This window comes from Lithobates pipiens, unplaced genomic scaffold, assembly GCF_037356315.1.
Source record: "Lithobates pipiens isolate NorthernLeopardFrog02 unplaced genomic scaffold, aLitPip1_a1.2 Scaffold_19, whole genome shotgun sequence".
NCBI classification, from domain to species: Eukaryota; Metazoa; Chordata; class Amphibia; order Anura; family Ranidae; genus Lithobates; species Lithobates pipiens.
Window position 1 is genome coordinate 107416492 of NW_027507764.1, and position 21637 is coordinate 107438128.

At 38.8% G+C, this 21637-nt stretch overlaps 1 protein-coding gene and 1 long non-coding RNA gene across 4 annotated transcripts in view; one reads left to right on the plus strand and one right to left on the minus strand.

The window, feature by feature from the left end:
* LOC143996209 (uncharacterized) overlaps positions 1-13872 on the minus strand; it is a 91647-nt gene extending 77775 nt beyond the window's left edge. For all 3 annotated transcript variants that reach the window (XR_013277517.1, XR_013277518.1, XR_013277516.1), the window contains exons 1-2: positions 13572-13872; positions 9867-9980 (exon numbers count right to left, since the gene is read on the minus strand). This is a non-coding gene — a long non-coding RNA (uncharacterized LOC143996209). The remainder of the gene's footprint in view (positions 1-9866; positions 9981-13571) is intronic.
* PTPRN2 (protein tyrosine phosphatase receptor type N2) overlaps positions 1-21637 on the plus strand; it is a 1275947-nt gene that overhangs the window by 1158787 nt on the left and 95523 nt on the right. Inside the window, exon 15 of the mRNA XM_077491142.1 lies at positions 20844-20991. Within this exon, the coding sequence (XP_077347268.1) occupies positions 20844-20991 (148 nt within the window). The remainder of the gene's footprint in view (positions 1-20843; positions 20992-21637) is intronic.

The window sequence follows — 21637 nt, forward strand, 5'->3', positions numbered from 1 at the left end:
ATCTGCTACTAAGTAACAAGTCCTTAGGTTGTCTTAAAGTGAAAGTTCAGTCAAAAGTTAACTAAGGATAAATCTTTTCCCACCCCCATTCTATCTAACCCTGTAAAGAAAAGTTCTTTAAGCGTACTGATTCTAAAGCCGCTCCGGTACAATCACATGATCTCGCCAGCACCAACAAAGGGCTGCAAATGCCTGGGAGATGGTGTCATCCAAAGGCTTACTATGGGGCATCAGTTGTCTGCTGTCCCTCCTCTACATTGAAGACACAGCTGACAGCTGATCATGGGACCGAGTCAGTGCGACTTCAGAGTAGGTACGTTTATAGATCTTTTCTTTACAGGATTAGCTAGAATAGGCTTAAAATGGGAGTAGAAGTAGGTTTAACCTTAAGCCGGCCATAGACGGTTTGAATCTCAGCCAGTTCAGCAGGAAGCAGCAGAGATTTATACCATGTATGGGCATTTTGAATGCCCTCAAGTTGATTGATCGATCAGCTAGGGTACAACCAGATTGCCAGATTTTTAATGCAATTATTGCAAGAGGCTGTGTACATTGGATTCACATCCAAAATTTTTGTAAATAGAAAAGAGAACTACAGGTTCAGACTTTGGATTATATCCCTGGGTCACCTCCTGAAGGATTGGCAGTGTTTGGTCTGAAGGGACACTTATATTCCATCCTCCTTTTTCAATCCAAGAATCCCCTGTCAGTAGCCTCTGAACTGATGCTAGGCTATCTATATTACTGCATGCATTTTCCTGTTTTTTTGGAAAGAATACATATATATCTTTTCCTTGTGCCACCTGAATAAGTGGATGAAAGCCTCCATATATATTTCTTTTTGAAATATGAATTTCTTGCTTATATTAAAATGTGTGGGGTTTTGACCATCTGGCTTATCATGTTGATCCAGTGCCCACCCAGGAAGATCATTTTCATGTATGTGTATTCATATCCAGGCTAGTGAGACCTGTTTTCTCTTGTACTACCCCTTCATATGTCCTGATGAAGCGGACCAGCGAAACACGCTGACGTGCATATTTGCATATACATATATGTAAATACTTGTTTTTAATTCTCTGGTTTTGCCTTTGCAAATCCTTTTATGTTGTTTATGTACAAATAAAATATTTTTTTTTATACTATTTATGTGGTTCAAATTCCCTCTAAAGTCCAAACCCTTAGTTCTCTTTTCTATTGCAAGTGGCTGTTATAGCTGCTAGCAATAATCACTGTCTTCTACTGGGGGGCAGGGAAGCACAATCCATGGTTGCAGGAAAGAAATTTGCTCCATCTATGTCTATGGCTGGCTTTAGTTAGCTTTTGACTGAACTTCCACTTTAATAACCATAGCCCCCATTTAACTGCTTGTTGGATTACTTTTACAGACATTTGAAAAGGTAGGTAGTTTATTAGGAGAACTGTCTGAAGGCACTGGATAATCATTTACTGCAGCCATTATGAAGTTTGTCACTCAGCTACTGAACTTTAAGACTATAAGACTCAGATATTCTCTTTAGTTTAGTGCCATAAATGTCATGACTCTGGGAGATACCATAGATCACTTTTTATCTCTTGTAATTAGTTGTTGTTCATGGTGGCAATAATTGCCTAAACCCATTAACACAACAGCATTCTTCTACAGTCTAATCCCACACAAATCATTTCTACAAGGCTTGTAATGTGTTTAAATAATTTTACAAATACTTAATGCAGCAGCTGAAATTGTGGCTGCCAGAAGCTAACTAGGAAAGCTTTCCTGGCCAGAACACCCAATACAGATCTGTAATTACATGCAGCCCAAAGAACAATCATTATGAGGCCCCTCTTGATACTGCATCCTCTACATTTAAGGTAATCCCATCTGTTGTAAGCAACATATTAAATTATTTTAGGAATCTGGAGAAGTGCAGTACATTCTTAACAGTGCTTATGAGCCCCTTAGGCCTGGTTCACACTGTTGCGACATGAGCTCCAACTTTAAGAGTCAAAGTCGCATGACAAGTCACGCACCATTAAGTGCAATGGAACTATTCTAATAGGAAAGACTTGAGTCGCCTTGACTTAGAAAAAGTTTCCTGCGCTACTTTTTGGTGCGACTTCGGCATTACTTACATAGACTTCTGTTAAGGAAGATGGCAAAAAAAGTTAGAGGGGCTATTAAACTAGGCGATGGGGGGAGGGTCCAGAGGTAGAGATAGCCAGCGTGGAACATTATCCAGAGGGTAGTATCAGGGGCATTAGTGGTAGGTGGACTAAAGCACCTAAACCCAAAGTAAGTATAGTAATAAGTCATATTTGCAGCCCCAGAGCACCCAAAAAGGAAATAGTATGCGACCTGTCTAAACTACGTGGCATGTTCACCAATGTCAGGAGTCTGGCGGACATTATGGGAAAACGAAAGCTACTGTTGTATGAGGAGGATTTAGATTCAGTAGGAATTACAGAGAGTTTGTTCGACAGCTCTCATAATTGGCTGGCAACTCATAATTGGCTGGCAACCATTCAAGGGTATTCCCTATACTGCAGAGATAGAGAGGGTAAAAAAGGGGGAGGGGTATGACAGGTGAATGTGAGAGATGACATCACTAAGGGCGCAAGGGAGGAGGTGGAATCCTTATGGGTAGAGCTGCAAAGGGAGGAATGTAATACTGGGACTATGCTATAGGCCCCCTAACGAGAGGGAGGAAGCGGAGGCAGACCTCCTATCACAATTTGGATTAGCGGTAAGAATGGGAAGTATCATTATAATGGAGGATTTTAATTATCTAGACATAGACTGGGTGAAAGGAACCATGCATTCATCTAAGGCTTGCCATTTCCTAAATGTCTTGCAAGACAATTCCATGGGTCAGATGGCAAATGCACCGACTAGAAACAAAGCATTACTAGACCTACTGATTACCAACAATACAGACCTGATTACGGATGTGGAAATATGGGGCAATTTAGGAAAAAGAGAAAACAGGTCAATTAGCTTTAGTATGAATCACACAAATAGAAAGAATGCAACAAGAAATGTAATTGTGCAATCAGGGAGGCTAAGATAGAACATGAAAGGCACATAGCGGAGGAAAGTAAAAAAAATCCCAAGAAATTCTTTAAGCACATAAATAGATAGCCCCTGTACACACGGTCGGAGATTTTGCCAATGGGATTTAGTCTGACGGATTGTGTCCGAAACTGTTGCATACACACGGTCGGGCCAAGTTGGCGAAAAATCCGATCTTTCAGAACGTGATGACGTAATTTAGTTACGATGGGACTACATTCAGGCTAGTAGCCAATAGCTTTGATGTAGAAATTTGATCTGAGCATGCGTGGCACTTGGTCCGATCAAAATGCTATACAGATGATCGGATTAGGTCCGACCGGCCCAGTTGGTCGGGAAATATTTCCAACATGTTGGAAAATTGGGTCGGACGGAGATTCGGACGGAATCAGTCCGATGCATACCACACACAGTCGGATTATCTGACGACACGGTCCGATAAGACGCATTCCGACAGATTCTCCGACCGTGTGTACAGGGGCTAAGAAGAGGGGGTCAAATTATATTGGTCCCATAAATAATGAGGAAGGGAATCTGGTTACTAAGTATGGGGAGATGGTGAAAGTTTTGAATTTATTCTCCTCAGTCTTCATGAGGGAATCGGGGGGCTTCAGTAACCAAAACTGCAATGTAAGGTCCATTGGCGTGGACCATAGGGTGAATACATGGATTGAAAACTGGCTACAGGGGCGAGTTCAGAGGGTAGTAATAAATGGGGAGTACTCGGAATGGTCAGGGGTGGGTATTGGGGTCTCCCAGGATTCTGTCCTTGGACCAATCCTATTTAATTTATTCATAAATGACCTGGAGGATGGTATAAACAGCTCAATCTATGTATTTGCGAATGATACTAACATTAGATTAGTTATGAGGAAAGGTTACGAGCACTGAACTTTTTCTCTCTGGAGAGGAGGCGCTTGAGAAGGGATATGATTTCAATGTACAGATATCGTACTGGTGACCCCACAATAGGGATAAAGCTTTTCCGCAAACTGACTTTTTTTTTGAAAATTCTGACAGACCTAGAAATAGAACATGTTTTAAATCTTTCCGATGGAATCAATTCCTATCGGGAAAACCGTTTGTCTGTTTGCTGTTCTGACGGACCAAAAATGACGCAAGGGAAGCTATTGGCTACTGGCTATTGAACTTCCTTTTTCTAGTCCCGTTGTACATGTTGTACGTCACTTCATTCTAAATGATTGGACTTTGGTGTGATCATGTGTAGGCAAGTCAGTTTCAGCGGAACTCCGTCGGAACTCCATTGGAAAAACTGTCAGAGTTTATTCTGACGGAAAAAAACGGTTGTGTGTACGTGGCATAAGAGCGGTTAGGATGTGGAATGCTCTTCACACAAGCAGTGGTTTCAGCTGGGAGCATCCATAATTTCAAAAAACTATTAAATAGGCACCTAAACAACCACAACATACAGGGATATACATTGTAATACTGACATAAAATCACACACATAGGTTGGACATGATGGACTTGTGTCTTTTTTCAACCTCGCCTACTATGTAACTATGCCGAAGTCACACTGGGATGTTGGCTTCAAAGTTGTGCAAAGGTCACGCAACTTTGAAGTTACGGTAGTGTGAACTGAGCCTTAAAGTGTAACTAAAGGTGAAATGTTTTGTTTCAAATTTCGGATAGAGTAAGGCAGGGTTATAACCCCTGTCAGATTTTACGCCATCTGTGTCCCATTGGGGAGATGTCCCTTCACTTCCTGTCTCAAAGCCAAAACGAGAAGTGAGAAGAAATCCCTCCAGAGTGAGGGAATCCTGGTGTGTCACTGTCATCACCAGAACTATTGTCCCGATTGGAAGATTTCCCCACTATTATGCCTTGTACACACGGTCGGGCATTCCGACCACAAAATCCGTCGGATTTTTCCCCCGACGGATTTTGTCCTAAACTTGATGATAACGGTAAGCAGGACAAATAGAGTAGATGAATCTTCCTAACAGAGTAATTCCTCTCCACTCTATCCCAAACTGAAAAAAAAAGTGTTGCCCTTAATTACATTTTAACTGTTGCATGGTTAACTGTTGTAACACTTACTTCACTGATCCAGTGGACCCCATAGATTGAACTGGTAACTGGGCATTGTATTGGCACCATTGCCACTCTCCATCATGCTTCTTGTCACTTATTTAGAGAGGTTAGATCACTGAATACTGATACTTTAGTCCACCAGGATGAGCTACACTATTTTATTTATGGCAGATGTGGTTGTAGGTGTTTATGAGCACTGCAGGAAAAGCCTGTGAGTATGCCCCTAGGTCTAAAACTACAGTTACAAGCTTCCCTTTGGCAGTTGACTTTCAAAGTATTTTCCCTAAAGCAGAATTGAACATAAAAGGGGAAATTCCTCTTTAATTCTTCCTCTTTCCCTCCTCTGCTTCATTTGGCATGTCAGTTTTTTTTGAGGGGGAGCTGGTACCTGGTTTTGACAGGTACTTGCTCCTACTTCTGCTTGGATTGTCTAGGTCAGTGATGGTGAACCTTGGCACCCCAGATGTTTTGGAACTACATTTCCCATGATGCTCAACTACACTGAAGAGTGCATGAGCATCATGGGAAATGTAGTTCCAAAACATCTGGAGTACCAAGGTTCGCCATCACTGGTCTAGGTGATCCGAGTGGAAGTTCTCCTCTCCCCCTCCCTGCAGTCTTCTGGGACACGTCACAGGTCCCAGAAGACTGCGGGACCATTCAGTGCAGAGGGCAGTTGGCTGTGGAGCCACAAGCAGCACATCTGGCTGCCCACAATTAAGATGCTGGCACAGTGATACTAAAGGCAAGTGAAAAACTAGCCTGGGTGAGGATGACACTGGATCCCTGGACAGGTAAGTCCAGGACAGGTAAGTGTCCTGTCATTAAAAGTCAACTGCTAAAGGATTTGTAGCTTCTGAATTTTATTTATTTTTTCGGAATGAAGAACCTCTTTAAAGCGGAGTTCGACCCAAAAGTGGAACTTCCGCTTCAGGCACTCCTCGCCCCCTGACATGCCACATTTGACATGTCATTTTTTGTTGGGGGGAAGTGTGTGCCCTCTTTTTAGTGGGACTTCCTGTCCCACTTCCTCCTTCCTGTTATCAGCTGACTAGGCGACTCCTCCTCTTGCCCTTGGTGGCCCCTCCCTGCCAGCGATCTTCTGGGACACAACTCAGGTCCCAGAAGATTAGGTGGCCAATTGCAGAGCGCAGCGTTACTCGCACATGCTCAGTGTACGCCCGGCTGTGAAGCCGTAAGCTGTCACGGCCGGGTGCCCACAGTATCAATAAAGGCACCAAGGAGAGGAGGGAAAGAGGAGCGAGGCTCCAGGCGGCCGCATCACTGGCCCATGTAACAGATAAATGTCGGTTTATTAAAAGTCAGCAGCTATGCTTTTTGTAACTGCTGACTTTTAATAAACTAAAAAATGGGTGGAACTCTACTTTAATTTAAATCATTTGTGTATTCACATTTATGATATTATGAATACTTCTAAGTAATGGTGGAGGAGCCCTAGGAGGTATAGTATAGGTGTAAGCTCAACCCCAAAAATCACATCCCAGATAGCAAGGATAAGTTGCCACAAATTTGTTGCAGTGTTGAATTGTAAGTCTGTAAACTTGCTGCACATTTTCACTGGCAAGTTGAACACTTGCAGAACACTTGAAATAGAAGTTCTAGTTGACACTTTTTAAATTTGTAGTAAATTTGTGTGGCAAATTTACTGGTTAACCCCTTCACTGGTTAACTCCTTTACTGCCAGTCACATTTTTACAATAATCAATTCAATTGTATAGCATTGATCACTGTATTAATGCCAATGGTCCCAAAAATGTGTTAAAATTGTCCGATGTGTCTGCCATAATGTCGCAGTCAAAATCGCTAATCGCCGCCATTACTAGTAAAAAAAAACGTTATTAATAAAAATGCCATAAAACTATCCCCTATTTTGTAGACGCTATAACTTTTGTGCAAACCAATCAATAAAGCTTATAAAAAAATTTTTGGGAGATTTTATTAGGGAGATTTATTATAGCAAAAAAAAAGTAAAAACAAAATGCATTTTTTTTCCAAAATTGTCTCTCCTTTTTTGTTTATAGCACAAAAAAGAAAAATCGCAAAGGTGATCAAATACCACAAAAAGAAAGCTCTATTTGTGGGAAAAAGGGATGTCAATTTTGTTTGGGAGTCACGTCGCACGACCGCACAATTGTCAGTTAAAGTGACACAGTGCCGAATCGCAAAAAGTGCTCTGGTCTTTGGCCAGCCAAATCCTCCGGGGCTGAAGCGGTTAATATTTCCAAAACGATAATGCTTCCAAAAATGATATCTGATGATCCTGCAATGAAAGCCCTTGTTCAGATGCTTCTTGTTTTAGGGTGACAGTTCTCTGTGCCTGCCTCCCATTTGTGCCTATTTGCTGTCATCCTGTCTCATGGGTTTCCAATGGAGACTACCTGTGGTCCTTTCAACACATATTATGAGGGCATGTTCCACTTTTGTTACCATCAGAAAATCCACCCTGACAAATGCCACCACTGGTGTACATACGTGTAGACAGAAAGGGGCTACAAAGAGGTGGCAGAAGATCAGTAGCACTTAGATGCAACAAAGGATGAAAACATGTGAAAGCTATTTTTATGATGCAAGTTCATTTGCAGACTAAAAGTGATTCAGTGTGGGTTTGCATACACTTTACAATAAAGACTTACATTTTAGTATAGGCTAAACCTCTTTACATATTAAGTTATTAGAATCATAGTTACTTATCTAAGAATACAAAATGGCTACCTTTTCAGAATGACAGTAAAACTAGTAACCATTAATAAATTATTACCTTTACATGCACTCTGGTGTAAAAAATGTAAACATATTAATATAACAAGGTAGCAATTACATTTTTTTTAAGAAAAAACATTTCAGAAAGAAAACCAACCTGCAATGTTTTTTCTTTCTCACTCTGTCTGTCAATGTGTGCCTGCCAGCTGAAATGAGGACAGTATAATCATTTCTCTGGCAATTACAGAAACAGTTGTAGAAGTTGGAGGGACGTGTAAAAAGGAATGTGTGATTATGATGTTTATCTTCACAGAGAACGACAAATCAGCAGAGCTGTGTCTAATGATATTTTATGTAATTTTGTCCTGTTTTTTTTTTTAACAATTTCCAACAGAGGTTTGGAATCACATAAAAAGGGTGGCACTAAAAATATGATAGTAAAGACATAAATTACCACCTGCAAATTCACATTTACTGATTGTGTTCCCATTCTGAAGTCCAGTAAAAGGCTAAAGCAAGACCCCAGGTAGGGGGGTATTTTTATCTAAACCCTCTTTGATTCTCCCTAAATCTTATAGAGGGAGTAGGATACAGAAATGTATCATCTGCCATCTAGTGGATTCTCTGTCTCAGTGTGTCAAGGATACTGACAGCAGGCTGCGTAGGTACACTTAGAAAACTGAGACCAGACTATCAAGTAAGATTTTTACAGTGAAACAAAATCCATCCACACAATAGCAAACAAAAAATACAGCAAACATGAAGATCTACATGAACTATAAACCAAGTGACAAATGCCTAACTAATAACCTTACTGTAATACAATATATGTAATATATTCAAAATGAGGAACACAGATCATCACGATAAAACTGGAGGTGTAAGGAAAAGTTAGGAAGGGGGAACCAAGACTGGGATCAAGAACAAGAGAGAGCAGGTACAAGGTACAGCGTATAGGTACAAGGCAATAGCAGGCTCAGACAGGAATCAGGCTCAGGATTAGTAGCAAGCAGTATCTGGCTAGCAGGGCAAAACACTGAAACACTAGGTACTAATAGAGGAGGAACTTAATGCCCTTCCAGCAGCCAGCATCAGATGGAAACTGATTACTGGGATTTGCTGTTTGCTGGGACACACCAGCTGGTGGACACTGGAACTACATCCTGGGAACCAGAGAACCCCTGGGATTCCAAAAGCAACCTCTGAAGACTTAACACTGGAGTCCCTGGTCCATACTGGTACTCTGACTCCACCATTACGACTGCACTTTCAACATATGGGTTGCTAGAGACTGCTCTGAATTTTAACAGGTCTTCCCAAGGCTTAGGTTACCCAACCTGGAACTATAGCCTTGTGCTCTGGGAACCAAAGTGCCACCAGCAGGTGATCCAGGGCCTAACGCAATATGTGAAAAATTCACTTGGCCAAAACAGTCTTATATTTTTATTATACTTTTATTGAAAAAAATCTAAATTAAAAAAAAAACATTTAAGATCAGCTTTGTATTACAATAAATACAGCAAATATGATTCCAATTTTGTCTGTACCTAATAGAGAATTTTAGGTTACGACTACACAGGTGATTCTTAGTTTAGATTTTCAGGAACAGCATTTAGCAATTGATCACACATGATTGCTGCAACTTAAAGTCCAACTCTGGGTTGGGCACCCTCCCTATTGGAGCTCCCCTCCTTTTGGACCAGCCAACCTCAATTCATTTTGAAAAAATGAGTGCATTATGTGGAGGATATGCTGGTACACTGGAGTGCGGAGAGGGTGACTACTTCTTGGCAACCTTTTTTTATGAATACAGTATGAGGCAATTTTTCTTTATGTTAGCTATACACATGCTTTAATCATGTAGCAAAAACCATTGGCAATTCACTTATTTTTTACTCTTATATAAATGTAAACAAAAGGAGAAGACTAAAAAAAAATTAATTTAAAAGATTCTTGAGCTGTTTTCCCTTTCAAATGCTATGATATTTGATATGTTTAAACTTATTTTGGTAAGTCCCTCTACCAATCTTAAATTCACCTTTCACAGCTCTGCTGAGGAGTCTGCACCGCCTGTTATCAGAATTTTCACCATCAGGCTGGTGTGCTGTAATCTGCATTAAGTCCTATTGGGCATTTGTACTCCATCTGAAAACTAAAAGAAAAACAAACCCAAAATGAACAAAATGGTTGTGTATAAAAATGACGTTCATTATGGCTAACTAGGCTTAACTAAGGTTTCAATAAGGGTTAAATAGAAAAGACTCATACCTCATATTCTCTGCACCCATTATCAAAGACCTCAATGGCGTATATACAGCGGGTAAAATAAGTATTGAACACGTCACCATTTTTCTAGGTAAATATATTTTTAAAGGTGCTATTGCTATTGAGTTCATAGAAGAGGCCCATAGAACATTCAAGAATTGAAGACTGTGTGGCAGAATGGGCCACAATCACACCTGACCAATGCATGTGATTAGTTTCTCCATACAGGAGGCATCTTGAAGCGAGGATTTTTTACAAAGTGTTAAATACATTTCAGTTAGCTCAATACTTTTTCCCTGTCACATTCCATTTTATTACACATGGCTTAATTTCTGAACTTATTTGTTTTGGTTTCTTTTTATGTATGGATTGCATGATGGGTTGTTACCGATATGTGGTGAAAATGTAATGTTAATAGCACCTTTAGAAAGATATTTTAGCTAGAAAAATGGCGACATGTTCAATACTTATTTTAACCACTAAATATATATATATATATATATATATATATATATATATATATATATATATATATATATTATGTATCCTTATTACTCAAGTGTTTTCTGAAGAACTATAAAATTTGTAGTCTGTGTCTTATTAATTTTTAATCCTTAATAGTAAGCGTTAGATGAAATGTTATCAATTAGTGCTGGCTAGTCTTAGGGTCATCTAATAAAGGGCGATGTTTAAAAAGATTTAAAAGAGAGAAGATAAAATAGGCAGAGAGAAAAAGGGGAAAGGGGGGTAAAAGGGGAAGCTATAGTTGCTTTTTTAATTGAGTTTCTTTCCATCTTAGACTCTGACCTTCTTCTTCATGAGAACCACAGATAATGATATCATCTGATCTTTGAACGCAAACAACATTAAAAGTGCCTCATGCATACAAGCTCAAAAATGGATAGATGTTGTTTCTGTAGCATAAAATCCGTTTTAGTCTGTCTTATCCACTTAATGCATTATCACATGCAGAAAAATCTGAAAAAACTGTTCCTAAAGAGGAGCGATTCTATACTAGCAGCCAATCAAATTTAATGTTTCTCCTAGAAAATAAACAAGCAACTAAAAGTAAAAATCTAATTTAAAAATGCATAAATAGATATAGGATTTATTGAAAATCACATTTTAAAAAAACTAGGTAGATCAGGAGATATAAGCAGCTGAGGTTTAAAGCCCAAATCCAAGAATTACATAATAAACTGCCTGTACAGTGTGCCCCCCACATTGCAATGGTTAATTACTTGTTAGTGCTAGAAGAGAAGGAATAAAGTGTAAATACTTACCGTGTTAGGCCGCATTGACCTCTGCTACAATGTGTGAATGGTCCCTCGCTGTCCTCAAGGACATTGCAGAGCTTTTGGCCTTGCATTGTACTTGATGGTGTCATTGTGCAACCATGGCCCAGAGCAAGGGGCTTGGGGGAACTGGTTGCACAAACAGAGGGAGCCTGTCAGAGTGAGGAGTAATGTAAGTAGTACACCTGATTCATTATCACCAAGAGCATTTAATCAATTTAGCAAATTTTTGTGTAAAAGTTGTGTTTGACCCCATCTATCGTATGTGCCTCCCTAGTGGTCAGTCAGGCCACTCATCATGTTAATGGACCAATTGGGAAATTGTAAAATCAGGCCCAGGACTGAAAGAAAAGAGAGAGGAGGAGCAGAAAGGTAAGAAATGGGAAGAGGGGGAGAGGAGGAGAAGCTGGAAAAGAGATGAGATAAGAGAGGTGAACAGAAGATAGGAGGACAGAAAATGGATGGGTAGACAGAGGGGAGAGGAAATTATAGAGCGAGGGAAATAGATAAGAGGGAGGAGAAGAGGACAGGGTAGAAAGGGACAAGCACAAAAGAAATGGGAGTAAGAAGAAATGGGATTAGGCAAGGAAAGGAAGGAGGGGGACTAGGAGAGGACTGGGGAAGGGAGAGAAATGGACAAGGAGAGGAGGCTACAGCAGTCATAGCAAAAACAATACTTTCATATATATAGCCATGTAGGATATGTAAGGTTGTATATAAGCATTTATACTATGGCTAAAAATCTTAACTTGACACCTTAAAATAACTAATATGTTTCACTGACTTTTCTTTTTGTAAGCTGTCCTAATTTTTTACATGCAAAGCCCAGAGTAGTTACAAAGGACTCTAATGAGCTGATATTTTCCTTAACTTACCTTTAACCCAAAGGCAACATCTAAACTATTTCCATGATAACAAATCAGCATTCAAACTTTACCTGCTCTAAATGTGATATCAGTAAAAATAATTGGGATAAGAATCATTTAAAGAGTAGAAAACTGTTTAAATATTCAAGATATCCCTCTGTGTCCAGTATTTACTTCTGAATAGCTTGTTTTACATACATGATTGCAAAATCTATAGTTTAAGAAACACAAAGGCTGCCAGTGCTGGTCTACCCCAAAGAATGCTAGATGCCTGGCTGCCTCTGGCTTCAATAATTTGTGTCAATGACATGGAGCCGACATGCAGATTAAAAAGTAAGTGATGTCAGAACTTCATATCTGCATATTTGTTCCCTGGAAGTTTCTTAGAAAGTGCTGAGGCATTTGAACAGCATAACTATGTAAGACAAAAACAATTCCATAGCTCAACTCACCAGTCTGCTGACCAACCAAATTAATCTGTCTAACCATCTGTTAAAAGCAGGGGTTTAGTTAGCACACATTTGCAAATGCATGTGAAAGCTGCAAGGCATTTGAACAGCATAACTAGCCAGATCAATTGCATTGACAACCTCCATATCTTTTGCTTCAACACTTCTTTTTTTTTCTCTGTTGAGCTTGTCAGTCTTTTTGAAGTTGAGATGATCTACTCACAAGACAGTAGCTAAAGATGTGGCCTTGCAGCTTGACAATTTAGACATTATATGTTTTTAGGCTTAGCTAATTTTCCAAACATCTCTGTTTAATTTCATGACCCTATACATTATGTGTTACCATTTAAGGTCTGCTGATATAGGACGAACATTTTACCTTACCCTCTTTATGCAGTTCATAGCACATGTGTTATGATATGCTGCAGTATGAGTGGATTGACTGCTAGTTTAACAGTGCAGTTGAGGTGCCATCACCACAATGCATTGTGCACTGCATGCTACTGCAATTTAAAATATCTGGAATTTGTAATTAAAATCTATGCATAGTTCAGCAGATATGGGTGAGTGATGAGGGAGGCGGCACTCCTCTGACTTAACGTATTCAGTTGAAGTTGTAAATTTCAGCTTGAGCTACTGAACTCCTTCAGGCTGGAAAAGTAGAAAATTAAATATGCAACATCTTTTTGCAATAATGCAAAAGATCAATTAAACATCTTGTTTAATTAACCAACAACTTTTTAGATTTTTTTTTAATCCTAACCATAATAAAAATATAAACTAAATGAGTATTCATTCCCTTTTTCATAAGGTTGAAATCTGAATGCGAAAATCACCTTTAATATGAGTGTTTTATATGTATTTTTACCTTCAGCTGATTTTATCACCTTTGGTTACTGAGAAATATCTGACTTGCTTTCCAGTGGCATGAAATGCGCCTTTTCATGTTATTCTTCTTTGTTCTCTTGAAATGTCAATATTCTAGACGGTGTATTGGAAATGTGCATCTACTGTTACTTGGTCTGTAACTTGGATTAAAATGGCATGAGTATTTCAAGCTGTTGAAAATTCGGAGAGCCTGCGTCACTCCACTCCGGGATGCAGCCTGCCATCTCACATAGATTTCACCCACTACCTTTGGCAGCTGGGAGCTGCAAGTAAAAAGGATTAAAGTGTTTGCCTGTCACATGCTGATCCCTGCCACCTGCTGATTGGATTGAAATAATCCTTTTACACATTACAAAATGCCATTATTACAGTATTACGAAAAAGGTGGCAATAATATTGAAGACATCAGAGGGTTATTAAACTGAAGAACAATTACAATACTATGTATTTCATAAATGAAGCAAGAGAAATTCCACCGTTAAATAGGAGGATTATTCCAGCTGTGATATTACTTTATCCAAGAGGTCAGCAAATTGCCCATCTGTAAAGTTTTTAGAACATCCTGGGAATATATTTATTGAAACTTATTTTGTGTTCATAAATCAATTTGTCATTTTTGGACTGACATTGAGGGTAGGGTCACAAAAAAAAAGCATATCCGATGGCATGAAAAATGCTATGTATCAGTCAGAATCAAGTAATTTCCCATTAATGCAGAGAATAATTTACATATAAAAATTGTGCAAAGGCCCCTTCTGATTTCCCAGCGCTTACTGTAAGTAGAAATGCAGACCTTAGATCAGAAACCTGTGCTCTGGCAGCTAGCTGAGTGCAGTACTGTCCAAGCATGAGGCGGCTTCGTAGATGTTAATATATTATGGACCCAATGGAATTTACCCGCACTTGCTCCGTTCTGTGCCCCGCTGTCTTAAACAATCTGAGGTCTGCATTTTCTCTTACAGTGAGAGTTAAGAAATTAGGATAGCTTTTACAATTTTTTAAGCATAAGTTTACTTTCAATTTAACATGCATTCTGAGATACTGAGGTTAATTTACTAAAGGAGTAAAGCATGTTCATATTGCAGGGGATTTTTTTTACTTTAAAAGGGAGTTTTCAATTAGCTTGGTTAATACTCTATGGTGGAAATTTGCTTTGCATAGAATACCCAATCAAGCTCCACCCAAGGAAAATAAAAATAAAAAAAAGTTTGCTTGCAAATTATTGGATGGTGGAAATCAACATAGCTACCCCACATTCACTAAATCAAGTCAAAATTCCCTTGCAAGGTGAACATACTCTTCTCTTTTGGTAAGTCAGCCCTCTGTCTCCACATTCTTACTAATGTTTTGTTAAGTACTCTGAGACCCTCAAAACCTGGGAATATCTACTATACAAACACTGACTTTGCCTTGCAAAAAAAGACCACTTACCTCCTCACATTGACTGAACCTAGTTTTTAGTTCTTACACATATCTGCTTTTATTTCCTGTGCTGCTTCACATTTTTGTTGACTGAGGGGGTTAACTTAAGACCCATTCAGAACTATGCATTGCAAAAAAAAAAAATGTAGGGGTTCTAAAGTCTAAACTTTTTTTGCCTTAATGTATTCTATAATTAAGGTTAAAAAAAAAACTTCCACTACTTGTTCCCACCACCTCAAACAATGCAACCCCCCTCCCGGTCCCTAAAAACTCTACACTCTCCTCTTTTCCTTGTGTCACAGGAGACACAGCCAGTAGTGGGAGCCATGGGCTCCTGCGACTGTTGGTCAAATCTTGTGAGGGGGGAGTGGGGGGGGGGTGGGGGTGGTGGGGGCATGGCCAAGCAGCACTGTGTTTGTCTAGGAACACATATGGCCCAATTCAGGAGCGTGCCCACATTGCACACAGCTTGCTGAGGGTACATACAATGGAAAGGAGGAGTGGACAGGTAAAGGACCACTCTGTGCAATACCATTGCACAGAGCAGGTAAGTATAACATCTTTATTATTGTAATTTAAAAAATCGCCTAACAATAACTTGTTTTACTGCCAAACATGTACTGATGTGGGTTTTATTGTGGTATCAGTTATTTTGAATGTCACCCCAGTGCACAGAACTAATAATCCAGAATTGTAAGTGCTATGGTGTGCTTTATCAGCCATAGTTTAGGTCCGAATTTAGGTCCATTGTGGTGAGATGGAAACCCATTCAAATGAATAGGCTGCCTTGAGGTAAGGCACCTTAACCCAAAAAAACTTTAGGTCTGTGAGCCAACAAAGCTTTCCCTGTGTTTGCTAAAAGTGGGGGTATACAGAAACAGGGTGAAAATAATAGCGACGATGAACAAAATGCAGTAGCTTACACAGATACTTATAAGATCTAGTGATCTGGAGTCTTCCAACTCAAGTGGTAGCATTCCACAATGTTTCCTTGACTCCTATAAGAAGATGTTTATTAAGTACAATCTGACAGATGAAGGTGTGGCCTGCTGTGCCCTAGTGACTATTATGTCTTGCTGTTGCATAGTAAGACAGTGTAGTTGAAATTGGTTAAAATTATGGGAACACTGTTCCAAATAATTGCAAAGGGTTGGTGGTGTGTTAATACCTCTTTAACCATTTTAATGAATAAGGAACGATCAGAAATTACCTCTCAACTGATCTTAAAGCATTAATTAAAATGTGATAGTCAGGTGTTATTTTTAAATAAATTTGACAGCTTATATGGGGGTGATTTTGGTTCTGGAGGACAGATAATTTGCATTATACTGAAAACATTACAGTAAAGATATGTTCTATTATACATAGTAATTTCAACAAAATTTCACTTAAAAGGGTGGGATGGAGAAAGTCAGAAAAAAGGAAAGTTGTACATTGTGCCCAATCAGGAGTCATCTTTTTTATCCTCGGGAAAGTGAAACATGGTAGCTGATTGGTTACGGTGGGCAACAGCTCTGATTTCATTGCATCTTTCTGTTAAAAGGGCCCTTTATCTTTTTGGACAGGAGTTATAATATTTACATATATTTAACAATAACAAAATCTTAACAATATTTTTTTTAATAACTGCCAATTATGTTGGCCAGTTGCAGAGAAGTAGGAGGTGAAAGGCACTTTTTCTATTAGTAGTTGCCAGTTCTTGTCATCAGTGACTGTAACTAAACCAGATCGCAGGGATATTCCTGTGTTAGCAAAAATGCGTTAATCTGGTTCAGCCTTTTGACTGAGCCATCTGTGTTGAAACAGAGAGTTAATTACAATCTGGTTTGTTTGCTGCCACCCACAAGAATTAAAGAAATCTGTGTATTAACTCCTCAATCTCTGCTAGTCTGAGAAGACAAGGACACAAATGAGAATATTCAATTCTAGCCCTTTGGAAACTTGCGCAGAGGCCAGCAGCAGTCGTCCTTTTCCTTATAGGTACAACTCTGTGGAATATGTTTCCTCTGCTCCCTGTGACCGGGCTCCGCCAGACGCTGCCAACTCTTGTAACAGACATCAGTATTTTCCATGTCTGAGAACTTAATTGAAACATAATTAAAATCAGTGCTGCAAGTGGCATTTGAGGGCACTATGAATTTATTTACCAATCAAATATTCTAATTAGATTTTTTTTTCCTTTCTTTAATAAAACGGGCGCAGCACTCAACCTCCACCAGAGATGTTTCATGCTGGGGACACAAATTACCCAACAGCAGGTTTAGTGAAGAGGCACAAAAGATGCCAACTGGCACTCACCCATTATTACAATATACCATGCCCTCTAGGTATTTGTTGAGTAGTTTGTGAATGATAACAGATTAATATTACTTTCATATTTTGAAAAAATAGGAATATTTTTATCATTAGAAGAAATAAAATTTGCTATTATAATAGCGGTGTGTTATTCTGGGTTAAATCTATTGTTTTGGATGAAAATGTGTACATGCATAACACAAGGCGTCGCCTGGCTATTTGCTTGCACAAGGCGCCTATTCATGCTAGTGTATTACAGTAATGCACTGCAATGCATTTAACCAGTTTGACGATAATATGGGCATGCCTGCTGATCACTACATGATTAATGATCTGTATTCCACCATATTATTAAAGTGTATGTAAAACCACTTTTTTTTTGTTTACTTCTTGATAGATGAGGGTATTGATAAGACCATTGAGACTTTTTTCTGTCTGTGTCTTGTATGTCAGATTTCCCTCCCTTTTCCAGCTACACAACAGGAAATAGGAAGAAATCACCGTAAAGAAATGCAATATTCTCAGTTAGACAGTTGACATGGGAATAAGTATCCCCATTGGAAGATAACCCCCACCTCCTGTTATTATACAACTTTAAAGCCCATTTGAAGCCTCCTTTGTTTATTACTGTAATTTAATCTGGTAGCATTAACAGTAATAGATGTAGATTTGGGTGTTGTTATATTTTTAATAAACTATTTAGCCAAAACAAGGGTGCTGGATATCTAGATAGCTGCTTAACCTCGGTGCAATGTCCCCGCCCAGTACTGCAAGAGTGCTCATGGTAGGAATACCTGTTTCCATTACGTTGATATATATTGTAGCTCCTGCCGATGATTGCATATCACACAAACATCTTACTGGAAATATACATATAAGTGCTTTACTTTTTCAATGTTTTTATTGGTATTCAAATGGTACTCGCATAAACAAATGACAGTGTCATATAGGTTACAGAAGCACAAAACATGTTCTTATTTTAAAACTTTTTTTACAAAACTTATTTACAAGGTCAATGCAGACCATGAGATATTGTTAGACAGTAAAATGCATACATACTACAGATAACGTGACCCTTGATTTAAATAACGTCTTCAGGATCTGCCTTGATTAATTTGGGGGGAAGTAAAGGAGGAGAGGGACAAGAGGGATCTGGCAAGGCAATATTTATGAGAGTTAGAAGGTGGAAGAAGATTGGGGAAGATGGGGATAAGGATGATGGACTGTGGGAAAAAAGGGGGGAAATATAGGTTTTTGGATGTAATATGTCAATATAAATAAAGATTTGTAGAATAAAGGTGTATTCATGGTTCCTGAGCAGCACTGTTGATTGTAGCACTGTGCAGGGTGTGTGTCAGACGACTGGAGACTTAAATGAAAAAAGATGCATACATCCACTTCTGATTATGCAGCTGGACTGAATAACAGTAATAAAAAGGAAGAATTAAGTGGGCTTTAAAATCTTGGATTTTCCATAAGTTTCTGTATCAGAGACAATGGACAGTTTAACAAATTGAAAAAAAAAATTCTGCCCCTCATCCTGACAGGCAAAACTTCCGCACGCTATCTATTTTTTTTTTTTTTTTTAGATTTTGGCTTTAAATGTACTTAAATGAATAGATTTTTTCTGTGAAATTCGCATATCTTACATTGGTTAATTTTATTTATAACTTACAAATAAACCATGTGTGGGTTACAGATGGTTATGCTTTCCATATAAATATGCTCTCAGCAATCAAAAGCCAGGATAGATAATCCAATCGCATCTGTGATTGACTGTTGTCCTTAAACAGTAACCACAAAATCTGGATTTTACCGATTTGCACAAATGTCTGCATAAGATTATGTGAAAGATGTACGGTAACGTTTTTTGGCAATCATAATAGAGAGGCTCTTCAGTGACTTGGTCCTATAATTCACTAAAAGCCAATTCAATGCAATACTTGTATGAAATGTAGGTTTCTTCCAATGGAAAATTTATGTGCATGAGAATTCAGTAGCCAGACAATGTTCCTGTGGTCACGGTAACATTTTCCAGACTTACATTTTCTTTTTCACATGGGCAGTAAAGCAGGATTTTTAAAATCAAATACAATTATTTTTAAACTGTATCAATAAAACATCTTGAATATTTCTAATGAATATGATGTGCCTGCTCATCCTCAATGGCAGTCTGAGTTTAACTTTAGTAAATTAGGCCATCTTGAGATAAAGTACCTGTCATTCACAGCACAGGCTAACATTACTTCTCAACCAATATTTATTGCATCAAACTATTGGGGCAGTGGCACACAAGCCATGGCCTAGGGCAACAGGACTGCCAGGGGCAGCACATAGCTATCCACAACTTCCTGTTGTTGACTGTCAGTATCGCATTCCCATTATAATAAACAGTTTGAGATGATTGTCCTGTTGTTGGAATGGTGTACTCTAGGAGTGATTTACTAAAACTGAAGAGTGCAAAATCTGGTGCAGCTGTACATGGTAGCCAATCATCTTCTAACTTCCATTTGTTCAATTAAGCTTTGAAAAAAAAAAAAATGGAATCTTATTGGTTTATTTTCAGAGCTGCAGAAGATTTTTTTTTCTCAGTTTCACCCACTCTGGGTACATATACACACATATGCCAGATTCCTAGTAAATTCATAGACTTATTCTTGAAAAAACGTACAATACCAACTCCTCCTCTCCTGCAAAAGAATTACAAAATGTGTAGAGTTGTGTTAGTATTGCTCTATAGTCACAAGATCAAATACAGAAATTCCTTTAGATTTATTTAAAAACTGAAAAAAACTAAAAAAATGTTGTTCTTATGTTCTTGTTATTTTCAGTAACACTTCAGTTTTTTATTGCCAAAGTTACTGGATCTCTCAGTAACTTTACAAGTCTGTATGAAAAAATCCTGACATCTCACAATATACAGCAACAGTTAGAGTTAAGCTCCAGTCCATTGACTTTGCCTAGGGTGATTTGATGCCACCAGTCTACTGCATTTCTATAGTCTCCTCTCCCTTGGAGATCATCTGGGGATAATCAGTTTCACTGCCAAGAACTGCACAGGCATCAGATTTACATGTTTGCATCATCTGTGAACCAGCATCTCAGTCCTAGTAGTAGATTCTGACCCTGTGTTTGCCTGAACAAAGATGACACTGATTGCATAAACAAGCAGATACAGATATTGTTAAGAGGAGTACTTTGCAAGCATGCACATAACATGAAAAAAAATATACTGATGATAGGTTCCACTTTAAAAGACTAACCCAAGGGCCTTGGGTTATAATAGAAATCTATTAGTGTGCTAACAATCTCATGCCCGGCTGGCCTTTGATGCTGTCCCACTAGGGGGCACAATAAAGGATGCTGCAGATAGGAACCAGTACTGTAGCAGAAACACAAAAAATTCTGATATACTCTGTGCATTGAAACTTTAGCTCCATCGTTCCATTGATATCAAGTTATGTTGTCAAGTGCATTTGAACCAAGAATAAGATTCGGAGTGCACTACATAACACTGCTCTTGTCCTTGTTTTAGTCTTACATGGAAGACCACTTGAAGAATAAGAATCGCCTTGAGAAAGAGTGGGAGGCTCTGTGTGCATATCAAGCTGACCTGACTGCAACAAATATAGCACTGAAGGAGGAGAACGTGGCAAAGAACAGATCTCTAACTGTGGTTGCATGTAAGTATAATTAAATAGCAAGTCTCAGTTCACCTAAGGCCGATATAATTTTTTTTAGCAGACAACAAACAGTTACATTATCTAATAGCTTCTTGTATTTCTTTGGCACTCAAGATCATTATGCGAGCTCGCAAGCCTGTACACTTGCAATGGCCATTACAAGGGAATATTGAATATATTCTTTAGACAAAACAAAAGCAGAATTTGGAATACTCCAACTTGTGTGGAAACTTCCAAAACATGAATGTGGATTGGAACTAAGCCCCAAACTAGAACAGGGATAATGGCATTCCCAAGGGTTATAAGAAGCCAGTGGGTGACTCATCACACTCCTTCAATTTTGGTGGCCTGTCCCACTGTCCCTTTATTCTTCCCAAGTTTAACAATGGAAGACAGCTAAATCATCTTCCAGCCTAGGGCTGGAAACAGATGGCCTGAGGAGACACAGGTATAAATTTGCCCAACGAGTCTAATAACTGTAGGTCATTAAATAGAAAAGAGTCACTCAAGGAGACAGAAGTTTTTTAGGTCTATGAAACTAATAATTCACAGGGGAAGCATTTCACAGGCAAGGCGGCTTGATGCAACTCAAATCTGACACTGCCAAAGGTAAAAATAGCACCGGAAGAATTTGGTATTTTTGAAA